Source organism: Sipha flava, unplaced genomic scaffold, assembly GCF_003268045.1.
Source record: "Sipha flava isolate LNK unplaced genomic scaffold, YSA_version1 68_pilon_pilon, whole genome shotgun sequence".
Classification (NCBI taxonomy): Eukaryota; Metazoa; Arthropoda; class Insecta; order Hemiptera; family Aphididae; genus Sipha; species Sipha flava.
The window spans coordinates 271,620-285,928 of record NW_020273608.1 but is presented as its reverse complement, the minus strand read 5'-3'; the positions used below and the strand labels follow the sequence as shown (position 1 = coordinate 285,928).

At 31.3% G+C, this 14,309-nt stretch overlaps 1 protein-coding gene across 1 annotated transcript; it reads right to left on the bottom strand.

The window, feature by feature from the left end:
* Positions 1-652: 652 nt before the first annotated feature.
* Positions 653-7,384, bottom strand: LOC112691971 (actin-like). The gene is made up of 4 exons (XM_025566454.1): positions 7,279-7,384; positions 3,280-3,519; positions 2,224-2,633; positions 653-1,593 (listed from the first exon to the last, which is right to left on the bottom strand). The coding sequence occupies exons 2-4, from the start codon at positions 3,517-3,519 to the stop codon at positions 1,242-1,244; spliced, it is 1,002 nt and encodes a 333-aa protein (XP_025422239.1). The 5' UTR covers positions 7,279-7,384; the 3' UTR covers positions 653-1,241.
* Between the last annotated feature and the right edge of the window lie 6,925 nt (positions 7,385-14,309).

Sequence of the window (14,309 nt, the reverse complement as noted above, 5' to 3'; positions counted from 1 at the left end):
ATATTATCTATGGATTATTTTATATCTATGGAATTATGTATTATCTTTGGAAATATAAACAATCTATGGATTAAATATAATATATGAAATCATATACCAAGTAAATACACATGACACCAACTAAAGTAACATTTCTTCTGAAATCTAAATGTGGCATACTTGTTTTTTACTTATTGTACAAATAATTAGCATTCCATAAGCATATGTCCATAGTGTAAAAAAAAACTTTAATATACCAACGTAACCATTTCTTTGGAGTCTAGTAGTATCTTATCGTTTGGTCTGCTCGGTCTATACCTGACATATTATTATTATAGTCAAAAACTATGGAAGGTTTGAATTTACTTCATCCAATTACAAATCTTCAAAAATCAAACTGTAAACATATGCAAGAATCATACAGCGTGTCACTCTTAAAAAACAAAAATAGTATGTCTACAATGAACACTACTAATATCGCTAACCAGCTGTTAGAAATTAAAACCAAGTACACCAATCTATACACAAAAAACCTTGTTATCATAATATTTATTAGAATAAATCATAGTCAAATAATTATTTATACAAATGAATGGACACCAAATCAACTATACTTAACATGGATTTATCTAAAGAGAATCCTGGGTCAACTATAATTGACACGTAGCCGTAAACGTGTTAAAGGTTAAATAAGATCCACGTGATTCTCGCAAACAGTGTATCAGATAAAAACAAAAAAAATTAATTACCATCGAATATCGAAGAAACCATAGGCATGCGCAGATTCCTGTTTCCGGTGTAGCTTTTATTTTTATTTTTTGATCACCCACCCCCTTATAAAATCCCGCCTTAAAAGAAAAATAGATATATAAAACATAAGTAAGTAGAAATAAAATTTATTAGAAAAACTAACGTACAATCTGATTATTAATGAACGCTAGTCCCCGCAATTTTAATTTTTTGTAATTCGATAAAATTGATTAAAAAAAATTTCGATTTTCTAAAAAAAGAATTATTAGCCCTTTTTACCTACGTACTTAGTACCTACCTACCTAAAAAAAAAGTCTCAGATGTGGCTATAGCCCTATAAGCCACACCCGTGCGCACACCTATTAAACAAACTATAGCTATATAATATATATATATATATATTTATTCGTAGTTACGATTATACAACAAGTAATTAACTGTAAAAAATAGTATGATAACGATTTGATACATCTCTTGTAGAAATGATTTTATTATCAGCTCTCCCATGGTGTTTACATAAAACATTTTGAATTTACGATTTGAGTTCCGTGTTCGAAGTACTCGTCTTTGCTGATACATTGTCGCTGGAAATCAGGCGCGGATGCCATGACTGAACCGCCGATCCATGCTGCGTACCTGCGTTCGGGATTCGCAATAATCCTTGATTTCAACACATTTTCCAAACGTGTCTGTAGCCTCGGGAATAGCGTGTTGCCGCCAGCCAATACAATGTTGTTGGGCATGTCTTTATATTCGTCAATACTGCGAATAGTGAGCGCTTTGAATATGATTTCGTGGACACCTCCAAGTTTGGACTCGATGTTGAACAAACCCGGATTGAATAGAATCTCAGGGGCTCTAAAACTAAAATCATAAAATATTTTATATCACTTTGACGCTAAAACTAACAAAGGATTTTTTCTTTTTTAATAATGATTTGACATCATACATCAAAGGAAGAAAAATTTTAACACATGGCGATACAAATAATATATAAACTAAAATACGGTAATACACTTTTATGTATGGCCTCTATACATCGTTAAAAACTAAATGAGCATATTACGTAACAACAAATTTTTTAAATGTACCTAGAAAGAAACCCTTTCCCCTCCCTCGAAATTCAGGAGAATCATTGAATATTTTTTTATAGAGAGAGAGTAGTTTATAGATTATATAAGTATGAAAATATAAAATGTAAAACCCTCCCAAAATATTTTTTTGTGTACACCCCTGATTACAATAAATTTTAATAGTCATAAGACAGTGTGCCTAAATATTATACAGCTGTATACATTTCTCCGCGTACGATAGTATCTGAGCACTCCATTGTATACTTATTTTTACATTTTAAATCCCACTGATTGTTTTTGTGTGTTGACATTTTACCTGAGCTCATTATTTTCCAAACATTTAATCTCTTAAGTAGCAGCTTATCTATACATACTTAGCATTAAAAATATATGCAAATAAAAGTAGAAAAAAATTACTAACGCTTCGCTTCTGACTTGGACGAAAGACCCGTCCGGCAGTCGATATTGTTTGCTGTCACTCTTGACGAACTCCTCGGCGCCAACAAACGATTCGGCCAATTCTCTCTGGAAGTCCAACGCGCTGTAGCACTGCTCTTCTTTGACCGTTCTCGCAATGTCCCAATCCTTCGGCGTAGTGAAATTGAAACCGCGATCGTTCAACAACCGTATCATGTACTGGGTCACGTGCCGTCCGCCGACAGGCATGCGTTCGGTTTTCAGGTAAGCGATTCCCTCGTAGACGGGCACCACCCGCGTCTCATCGAACCCGGACTCCACCACCAGGCCCGTGGTCACGCCACTGGCGTACAAAGCGAGCGTCGAGGTTGTCACCAGCGCGGTGCTGGGCACGCCGAACTGTTCGAACATGAGCTATATGGCAAGCCAATCGACGACACGGTGAAAAACAAGCATAGTGTTGTCTCCCCACCCGAAATCAAATCCATTTATGGCATAACACTTAAAAAGTTCTGTGGATTTTTGATCGCAAAGTCGTTACGGATTTCGTCGAGTAATGTCAACATTTAAAAAATTCAAAGGATCAATGAGTAGAAATTTACTTGAAAAAATAATGCGAGAAACTTTGTCCAAGGTTTTCAAGATATTTTAACTACATTTTTCGGTGAGAGGGAGGATTTGTAGCAAAGAGAAAAATCAAATTTTCAAACATCTATTGTAAACAGCGCAAAAGGAAAATATTTTGAAAATTATATGATTGTATACTAACATATTTTTGTTGGAATATCGCACATCACTACCATGGTTTAATAATGGTATTCATAAATATAGTATATACTATGTCCAATACACGAACCCGATTAAGAAATACTTTTCGAATATTATATACAACTGTATCAGCCGTTTGTGTTGCGCTAATTTTTGTAAACTTATAGCCGTACTATTTTGTATAATTATACAAAACGCATTATACATTAATAACTACATTACTACATTAACATAACATATTATTAATGAAATGCCTATTTACAAATTTATAATTAAGAGATAAATACTAAACCTCGATTAGTTTTTCACGATTTGCCGGCGGATTGTCGACCGGTTCGGTGTGTAAAATGCCATGTTCTTCGGACGGCGTCATCAGTTTGTCGTAATACATGTGAAACCAAAAGTGTTCCATGGCGTCCCAATCGGTAACTATACCATTGTTTATCGGACGACTCGTAACCAAAACGCCACGGTTTTCTGCAACGGTCTGACCGACGTACGTAGCCTTTTGTCCGTATCCAACGGTCGACATCTAAATACAACGGCAATACGGGCGAATATTTAAATTCTACGTATTAACCACATAATATATAACATAACATATTATCGCAAAAGTTTCGATAACGGTTATTTCTCGGTTACTTTTCATAACTCATAGATGTTTTCAGTAATGTAAAATGCATTCGTTTTTGACGACTTAAGATTATTTATTTTTTTTTTTTTTGAGGGTGCAGTTACTACAAAGAATTATCAAAATCCAAAAAAAATGTTTTATTCTCAAACACGCACAAATAATCAAACTACTTCTCAACCAAATAGACATTTTATTAAATACAAATCATACGGCACCTAATGAACGGTTAATTAACGTTATCTCTCACCCAGAACGTAAAACTTAAGCTAATGCAACGAAATTTAACAATATCGCAGATAATGACTTCATGCAAACACTATTACCGTTGATAAACAATTTCGTTACTCAACTAATGCAGCAAATTATCGAAAGTCTGCCAGTTATCATTAATACTCTAAGCACTAATACTAATGCAAAACCATAATATAATTATGCTAAATTGGAACGCCAACGGTATCAAAAATTACTTAAACACATTATCAACTTTCCTAAATCATCATAACATCGACATTGCCTGCATCACCGAAACGCACTTATCTAATGTGGACAAAATTAAATTCGCTGGATACAACGTTTATCGTGTGGATCGTAACTCACCGGCACGTTCCATGGGCGGCGTAGCAATATTAGTCCGCAAAAAAATTAAGCACCATCACATACCCATACCCGACCTTCAAAGCCTAGAAGCCATAGGAGTACTAATACACATTAATAATAGATCTATTTTACTTGTCTCCGCTTATCAACCTCAAAGTCGTATAATGCACATCTCAGATTACGAAAAAGTAATGAACCTAAATTACAATGTTATATTGGCCGGCGACTTAAATTCGAAGCACACCAATTGGGGCTGTCGCGTCGTAAATCCAAACGGAAACAAGCTCCAAAAATACATATCCGATACCACGTGCACTATATCTGCACCTAGCAAACCTACTTATTATCCATACTATAATAACAGACTACCAGATATACTAGATATCTTATTAATTAAATCAATCCCATTCAATATTACACAGGAACCTCTCGCTGAATTAGACTCGGACCACAATCCGGTCAAAATAAATATAAACTCTCCATTGCAATTTTATCATTCAAATAATTCAATAATAAAAGGCAAACCAAATTGGAACATTTATTCGGATTACATTAACAAAAATCTAAATATACCTAAAAATATACCTACAAAACAATTAGCAGAAGAGTTGGCCGAACATTTCACTGACATTATCACAGACGCCGCACGCGCGTGCTCAACTACCACACCATCTAACTCGTATAGCCACCGCGCCCTACCAGAGTCTATCTTATCACTAATTCAACAAAAACATACCAGACGTACATGGCAAAATCACAGAAACTCCATAGATAAAAAAATATTAAATAAACTAACCAAAGAAGTGCGAACCGCACTTCAACTTTTTCGTGTAAATTCTTACAAAAAATTTTTGTCAAATATTCATCATAGTGACTCCACTTTATGGAAGGTCACAAATAGATTACTTAATAAAGAAACAAACATTATTCCCCCACTCCACACCTTGTCACGGCTTGTCATATCAGATGAAGAAAAATGTAAAGTTTTTTCAGAAAACCTGCGAAACACTTTTTCTCTTAACCACTTTGCTAACAACTCTAACGATCTCAGGATCGAACGGGTTTTAAAAAAACCTAATTATTCGGTTCAAAATTCATTAAATTATGTTACCCCTAATGAAATAAAAGTAATCCTCAAAAGATTACCTGCTAAAAAATCTCCTGATCATGATCGTATCACAAATCTTTTACTTAAAAAACTACCAAAAAAGGCAATTCTTTATATGACTTCTCTTTTCAACGCTTTACTTCGTCATGGTTGTTTTCCGGAGAACTGGAAAAAAGCAATTGTTATTCTCATCAAAAAAACCCGGGAAAGATAATTCAAACCCGGACAGTTACAAACCAATCAGCCTGCTAACATCTCTTTCAGAAGTGTTTGAAAAAGTCATTCACTCTAGACTGTTATCACACCTAGACTGCACTGAAACTATTACGAAATTTCAATTTGGCTTTAGAACACACCACTCAGCTACACAACAACTTTTACGCTTATCCGAACACATAAGCAACTCTTTCGAAAAACACTGCCACGCAGGTGCCGTTTTTATTGACATATCCAAAGCTTTTGATAAGGTATGGCATCAAGGATTGTTGTACAAACTCAAAATTATTAATACACCAAATTACATATTTAATATAATCAGCAAATTTCTTTCTAACAGACAGTTCTCTGTAAAAATAAACGATAACTATTCTGATTATGTACCCATAACAGCCGGCGTGCCTCAAGGCTCAATACTTGGTCCTACATTATTTAATGTTTATACATCGGATATACCTCAAACGCCACGCACTAACATTGCTCTCTTCGCCGACGACACAACGATATTCACCGAATCCCGCAATATTGAAGCCATAACAGAAAACCTACAAAACCACTTAAATATCTTATCCTTTTGGTGCAAAAACTGGAAAATTTCGATAAATCCTTCAAAAAGCGCAAGCATTATGTTCAGTCTATGTCGTAACAGTACTCCATCCTCGCTCAACTTTAACAACGTACCAATTCCTTGGAAACCGACCGTAAAGTATCTTGGCGTTACGTTGGACAAAAGACTAACCTGGTGGCCGCACTTATCATCAAAAATCCAACAAGCTTACCAACGCCTTGCAATGCTGTTCCCTATTTTAAACAGGAAATCAACTTTAGAGAAAAAATGTTCACTACTTATTTATAAGCAAATACTGCGCCCTTTGATTACTTACGCTTGCCCTATCTGGGGCAAATGCGCTCTTACCCACATAAAAAAACTCCAAATATTCCAAAATAAGACTTTAAGAATAATAACCAACGCTCCATGGTTTGTAAGAAACCAAAGTATTCATAAAGATCTCAATATTCCAATACTTCAAGACCACATTAAAAATCTGGCTGACAGTTTCTTCAAGTCTATTCAAAAATCAACGGGTTCAATGCACTACAAACTCAACATAGGACCACCGATCCAACGCCGCCTCCGACGCGGACGACCACACGACCTACTTTCATAAATAAACATTTAAGCTAATGCCATCAAAACTGTCACTACTATGTATGGTACACTTCGTATTTAATTATTGTTAATTAATCTTGTTATCTGTTCTTTCTTTTTTTTTTTTTTTTCTTAAATCGTTACCTTGTTATAAAAGTCAAAAATTAAAATTTGTAAATTATCTCTAGATATAGATAGCCTACTGTTGGCTAGGAATGTCTTAAAACAAATAAAACAATATACGTTATTACTGAAAATCATGATAAATATATATAAATATACATACATAAACTTTTGTAATCAATTCTGTTGGTTTTTAATTTTGTTTGTAGTAAAGTCATAATATATCAGGTAACGTTTTGATGAACACCACGTCTATTTTACCAATATTGTTTAAAATTCGTTCTTATTATCCTCGTAATTATGTTTCGTTTTTTGTCTCATTGTTAAGTTAATTATAATAAAATATTTGTCATTTTTCGAGTGACTACTCAACCACGTATTAGTTTAACTATAGAACCGTGTTGGTCGTAACGTTTCAAATCAAAAATAATTTTAAAATATATGATAATAGAATTCTGCATACTTCTTTCCGGGGTGACCCGACCAAAGTTGGTAATATTAATTCAGGAAGTTTGTCTTGATTAAAACCAACCTTCAGCGAATATGAACCATTATCACACACTATTGTAGTAAAATCATCTAAAAAATATAAATCAAATGCGAGGTTCAAAGTTGACTGCGGTTATCACACTACACAAAATTTTGGATATTAATTTGATACCCAAACCGCATGTTTATTTTTTATTTTTTCATATAAAAATATAATTAAAATCTATTACCTATGTATAATAATTAATTTCTATAACATACTTAAAAATTACAATAAGAAAAATTACAGATAAAAAGGTACCCAGTAGTATCACCCATCAAATTGATTTGATAGAACAAGAATAGGTCCCTAGGACAGCATATTTTTAGGCGTATGTTGGGATTATTGGGTAATATTTTAATTTCACTGATGGACCAGTATTGATAAACGTTGAAACATTATTAAGGTATTATTTGAAGCCATTATTATTATTATTGTATCATCGACACATGTACCGATAAATGTATAATGAGATTTGGGGTAAATTAATCAAAACTTAAATAAAGAAAAAGTACAACCTCGGAGGACTCCGATTAGTATAGAATATTTCGTGGAGTATCAGTTATTAACTCTCATCTCGAATACGCGATTTTCTAAGTAGGATTATATCAGGAGATAATATGGAACTGGGAGGAATCTTTAAATTTAAGAATCCCTTGTGTCCTAACCTAATAAAGGCCTATGCCACGTCTAGAAGAGCCGTTGCACAGTCAAATTTTTTTTCCTAATCGATAATATAAAATCAACGGTACGGTCAAGTTAGTGGATTGGTTTAAATTCAAACTGGTGATTTAGATTTTCATTATGATTAGATCTCCATCAAACCATGTTTGTGTATGGTAATGCAGTTTTTTTTAGATGAATAACTAATAAATATAGTAAACTAAGTACACATTATAGGTACGTATGACTCCAGATGCTTGTGGATGGATCTGCACCACCGAAAAGTTTAGGGAAAAAAAATTATATAACTTATAAGAATCTAATGATTAACGTACTCCGCATTAATACAATTTGAGGGGACAAGGGGCATAGCTACCTACATTTATTGAACATTTTTTTTTTTTTTTATTAGTTCATACATAATCAGTATCTTATAAGAAAAAAATGTTAAAATGAATTCAAAAATTTATTTAATTATGAGATTTTATAGCTAACTCGATAATCAGTTTATAAACATGTTAATAAATAATTAATTTGGATTGATAAGTGTAGAGTTGTTTATTGTACTTCATATAACAAGTATTTGGTTTTTGCTAATAAGTATCACATTGAATATTCATTTTTTATACTATAATTATAAAAATTACTAGTGGGTGCGGGGCCAAAGCCCCTGCGGATCTGTCCAACCTGCATAATTTAAGTACCCTCTTCACAAATTGTCAAAATTGAGCCTGTGATCCTTAGAGTATTTGACTATTTTATACAAAACTAAACCAATAGCGACCGTCACATAGTTCGATTCATTATCAGTAATCGTGTAAGCCATTAAACAAAACGCCCAAACTTCCGTTTGCATTTATTTATTAACATTTTTTTTTTTTTAATATCGCTGAACCAGACCAATGAATGTGGCACTAGCTAAAATCATCTAATATTAATGTTTCTTTTAGATAATTTTTTCTAGGAGAGTATTTGAAACAATCTTAGTTCATTTATATTACACTAAGAAAAATTAATTTATTGATAACACGTGAGTTATCTTTATCTGTTATTTATAATTGTATTCAACATAATAAAATACACATTTTTTAACAAATTGAACACATATATACGCACAAAGTATTATTATATATCAACTTTGTTTTAAATTAGGTACATTGTGTGTTAACTTAACACTGTTAAATGTGCGTAAAACAAAATCTTATAACCTTACTTTTATAAGTATTTCTAAAGGGACCGAATTCAGTGTTTTTCTTGTCTACGTATAAATGAACCGTTTTTTTTATTGCCCAACAATAGTATTTATGCAAAGCATACGCGTAAACTAATTAAATTAAAACAATTTTTTTTTTCAATCATTAACACTGACAATTTGACATTATCAATAGATAGGCAACGTTGTGCTAATAATTAAAACATTTACCAGATAGGTACGATTGCAAAACAAACGCGTATAATATAATACCTGCAGGTTTCGTAGTCATCTTATTGAATGCCTAATTGGTTGATAAAATGAATGCTATACGATCTAATTCACAGTCAAACGAATTGAATTCAAACGAAACTGTAAAAGCAACTATACCATGTTAACGGACGAAGATAATATTTTGTTTGCGCACATCTTTCGCATAGATTCTCGTTGAATGTAAAATATACAATGTAACGTCCATGTATTTTCGCCCTTTGGTAAAGCATCAATGGTACACGTTGGTATTATATGTATAGACACTTCTCTCTCTAATATATTAGTTTACCTTTGCACATTGTTTCACAACCTTTTAACCCACAACCGATCTTAGTACAGAAATTCTTCTTCGTGTACCTATCCGATTTCGAATGTTGACGACTATTCCAGCGCAACGTTCTCTCTGTCAATTACAACGCGAAACAACTCTGATTGAGCTATTTCCAAACCATTCACTTAGATTTCGAAGCCACGATACGATGAGATTTTCTTCTTCTGCCGGGGGGTTATTATGTGAATAGAATACAACCTTTTTCTGTCATATGTTTCCCACGCCGGCAACACTGTTCAAGGTAAGTATTTTTTGTACAACATTGCTAGTTTTGCTCTATTTACGTATGTCAAATGTTTTCATTCATCAAAATTAAATATTATAATTTTAGCTCATAAATCATAATGAATCGAAATAAATTAAAATACTAGTATTCTATTTTGTTTTTGCCGCCACACGATTTTTAATCACATAATCGATTCTAGCAAAAAAACGCATTCATACATGGTTTCATTACGCGTAGTGTAATCTAATTGTGTTGCAGTAGCGTATTCGAGAAGGAGGTGATGGGGGCGATCGCCCCCCTCCCCATTGCCCAAGTTATTTGTATATATTATAAATTTATGTTAAGAAAATATTACATTTAAACTTTAGGTAACGGTCCAATATGTGACTCGCACACTGATTTACGGTCCAATACGCAAACTACGTCATAAATGTAAAATACAAATAATTTTAACTAACCTTTTTTTTCTACTTCTCAGTGTCGTCAATAAATATATTGTTTCAATCCATATTGTTATGAAATGTCTTTTCATATCGATCAAAATAGATTTTGTATTTTGATATGATCTTCACCACTCTTCTTAGAGTTGTCTACATAGTAAAGGAGACGCCCCATTCTTTTTAATATTATATTTAGATTTTGTAATTCTTCATAAGCTTTCAATTTGTTGAGTATGTGCTCCTATATCCAGGTCAATAAAAATTCTAAATGGTTAACTATGATGATTTAATGTTAAGTACGTTCTACATTGGTCACTATAAATTATCGTTCCAGTTTTTATTTCATTTTGAATAATTTGTAAAAGATAATTTAATAATAATAATTTGTAATAATTTCTCGGTCCCAAAATATATAAATCATATTCCTATAAATAGAATAAAATGCCCGTAACGACATTAATCGCGGTAACGAAACATGTAGATTAACACAATCTTATCGATAGGTCGAGTAACATTTGTAGGTCGTATATAGGACCGTTATCAAATTTTAAATTTATTGTATTTTAATAACGTTTCTTAAGATGTGCAATGTATAAAAGCAAGTATAAAATGGACCAATAGGTATGTATTCAAGAAAACAAGCATATATATAAAAAAAATTTTGTACTTAACAAGTGTATAATGCTCGTAAATTTAATACCGCCCCTCCCCCTCCCCCCATAAAATTAAGACAAATACTCTACTATCGTGTTGCTAGAACAATAATAAAAAGTTGTGTATTATACAATAAATATCATTAAAATTATATACTTTGAATAAAGCATGTGCAAAATGCCGCATACTTGTTAAATTATATTTTATACTGAATTATTTATTAGTTCAGTGTTGTAATTATTATTATCTATAGTTATAGGTAACTTCACCTAGCCCGGAGACACCTTTTTTTTTTACATTTTTGATTGTATTTTTACATAAAAATTACATTCAGAATTCTGCTAATTAACTATATCTTTTAATTACAATATAATATAATTATCGTTATCTTATTTAAATATTTTATTTTCTTGTCTCTTCAATTCACCCATTTTTTATTATAAATAGAGTAAGTTTATTTGTATCACAAATTCAAATAGATATATTAGAATATTAAATACAGTACGCCATATTTTGGTAACCTGTATGGTGGGCAGCTCACTTTTAAATAAAAGTTGTTTCTCTTTCTTACATTGAGTTCAAGGACTGATTTCTATAAAATAATAATTTCAAAAATATACTTACAATAAACATATTAATATAAATAAAAAATATAATAAAGGGTGTGGTATTTTAAAAATGGCAAACATTACATAAGCAGATACATATTACGTTTAAACGTAAACATTTCTCGCATCAATTTTTTCAATGGTGGTGGAGACGTAACTAAATGTTCACCAGAATGGATTCGATCAGCAAAAGTTACATGTACTAGACGCAAGTTACACTACAACCAGTACCAACTCGACAATTGAACCATTTTGGTTTAAATTTAAACAATGTCTAACATCATTACTAACACTATCAAGACTACTTGATTCTAAATATATGTGCACCATACATTTGTAAAATGTACCTATGTAAAAATGTATGTCACTGACAAAACAGGACAGAATTTATCTTCGATGGCACAATATGATAAATAGTTAACACTAGTAAGATAAACATTGATATCATCTTCTTGAAATAAACATGCATAATATATATAAACATATATATATTATAAAGGTATAGCAACTGTTTCACTATCTTTGCAATCAGTATTTAACTTTTCTTGGGTTGATAATTTTTCCAAAGTATTTATATTTACTTCAGTAATATTATCAAGAACGGGTTCACTCATTGAGTACTTTATAGGATTTTGGTTGTAGTGTTGGAAATATTGTTGATATAGCTTGAAAAATTGTTCATCACGACCAACAATAACTGATTTTTCATTTTCAACAATACTGTCCTACAACAAAAGTTAAATACATTTATACAGTAAGGATTTAAATTTTATTATATATGATGATTATTAAATAACTACATAGAAATAAAATCATAACTACAATAGGTAATAATGAAATTAAATTAAAAAATAACTATAAAATTGTTTAATGATTAATACTCTAAAAATAATAATTAAGTAATCAAACATTTTATAATAAATTCAAGAAGTTAAAAATTATAAAATATTCAACAATTAATTTTACGTATAATATATATATATATATTTAATCAATGATAACATATTGTATATTCACATTGTCAAAAAAAAAAAGGAATTCTCTTCTTCTTTAACTTGCTTAACATAATAAAAACATATATTATACTTTTATAATAACTTATAACTAAAAGAACATCACTGGGAAAAACATTTTCCAGAACAGAATTCTGGCTAGTAGAAGTTAGTCTATAATAAAATAATAAATAAATAATTCTACATAAACATGATTTACTGAAAATACAAAAAAAAACCTACAGTAATTCCAGCTGATCATAAAAAACGATTAAAAGGAGTTAGCACAAGGAAGCGCAGTCGGCTACTACCGACCAATGGTGATTAATATGAGATTTAAAATAGACATACTATGAGTGAACGAAGTTAGATGATCAAGAAACAGTGATTTCAATAAGACGACGACCACATTATATATTCTGGTGATGAAACATCAGGACGGTTGTGTGTAGGATTAATAAATCCTATTTATATTAATAAATAAAATATGGGGCTACCAAATTATGAACAAAATAACATAGAATGATAGGCTTATATTGATTTAACTTACGAGCCAAACCAAATTATATTGTACTAATCCAAGTGCATTTTCCAACGTCAGGTATAGATGACGCTAGGTGTATTCTGGTCTAGAAGAGCTGTGCAAATTAGCAAAAGGAAAAAATAACTGAATAATAATGGGTGATTGCATTTTTATAATTGAAAAAGCTGCGGATGGTTTAGAAGTAAGAAGCATTCGGTCTAGGATCTAAAAATAAAAGAGAAAAATGCCTTGTAGATTTCTGTAAGGAGCATATGGCCATAGCTAATACATTCCAAAAAAATTACCATAGAAAATTTCAGAGGATATCAGAAAATATTAGATTAACTATATCATAGTAAAGAGGTTCAGGTATCAAGTACATAGATGCAAAACATACCTAAGAGCTGACATAAAAAGCTCGAAAAACAAGAAAATATAACTTGAGAATGCTAGGAGATAAAATAACATAAATACAACCAATGCATCCTACACCAATGACAAATAAAATTCGCCATTATCAAATGACACTGAATATAAATGAAATATAAAATAAAACAAGCCATTTATGATACAGCCAGTAAAATGTTGAAAAAAAATTCAGCAAAGCCTAGGAAATCATGGATAAACAATAACATCATAAAAGTGGGAAGTCTTAGAAAGTCTAGGATTCTAGGACTCTAAACTTAGGAAATCTAAGAACGCCAAGAATAATCATGGAATACAGAGATATAAGAAGTTAAAGAATAAAATTAATGGAGAAACTAAATTTTAAAGAGAAAAAAACATTAAAAGAAATGTGACAATAAATGGAGCAGTTACTTAGGAAAAACAGGAACAATTATTTAATATTATTAAGAAATTCCTCAGAGTAAAAACAAAATTAAATAGCAAAAAATATGGAAAGTTGATATTGAATAAAAAAAAAATAGCAATAAAATAGAAAAAATATCATAAAGCTCTATAATAGAAGGGGAAGCAGTCAGTCTCATTAATAATAATAAACCAGATTTGCAAGAATTAATCTTAAGAGATAAATTCTTTTAAGTTAATGAAAACATATAAG

Coding starts and splice junctions, on each gene's coding strand:
- LOC112691971 (XM_025566454.1), bottom strand. CDS start 3,519: ATGTCGACCGTTGGATACGGACAAAAGGCTACGTACGTCGGTCAGACC. Junction 2,634..3,279: donor ATCGTGAAAAACTAATCGAG/GTTTAGTATTTA, acceptor CTTGCCATATAG/CTCATGTTCGAACAGTTCGG. Junction 1,594..2,223: donor GTCCAAGTCAGAAGCGAAGC/GTTAGTAATTTT, acceptor TTATGATTTTAG/TTTTAGAGCCCCTGAGATTC.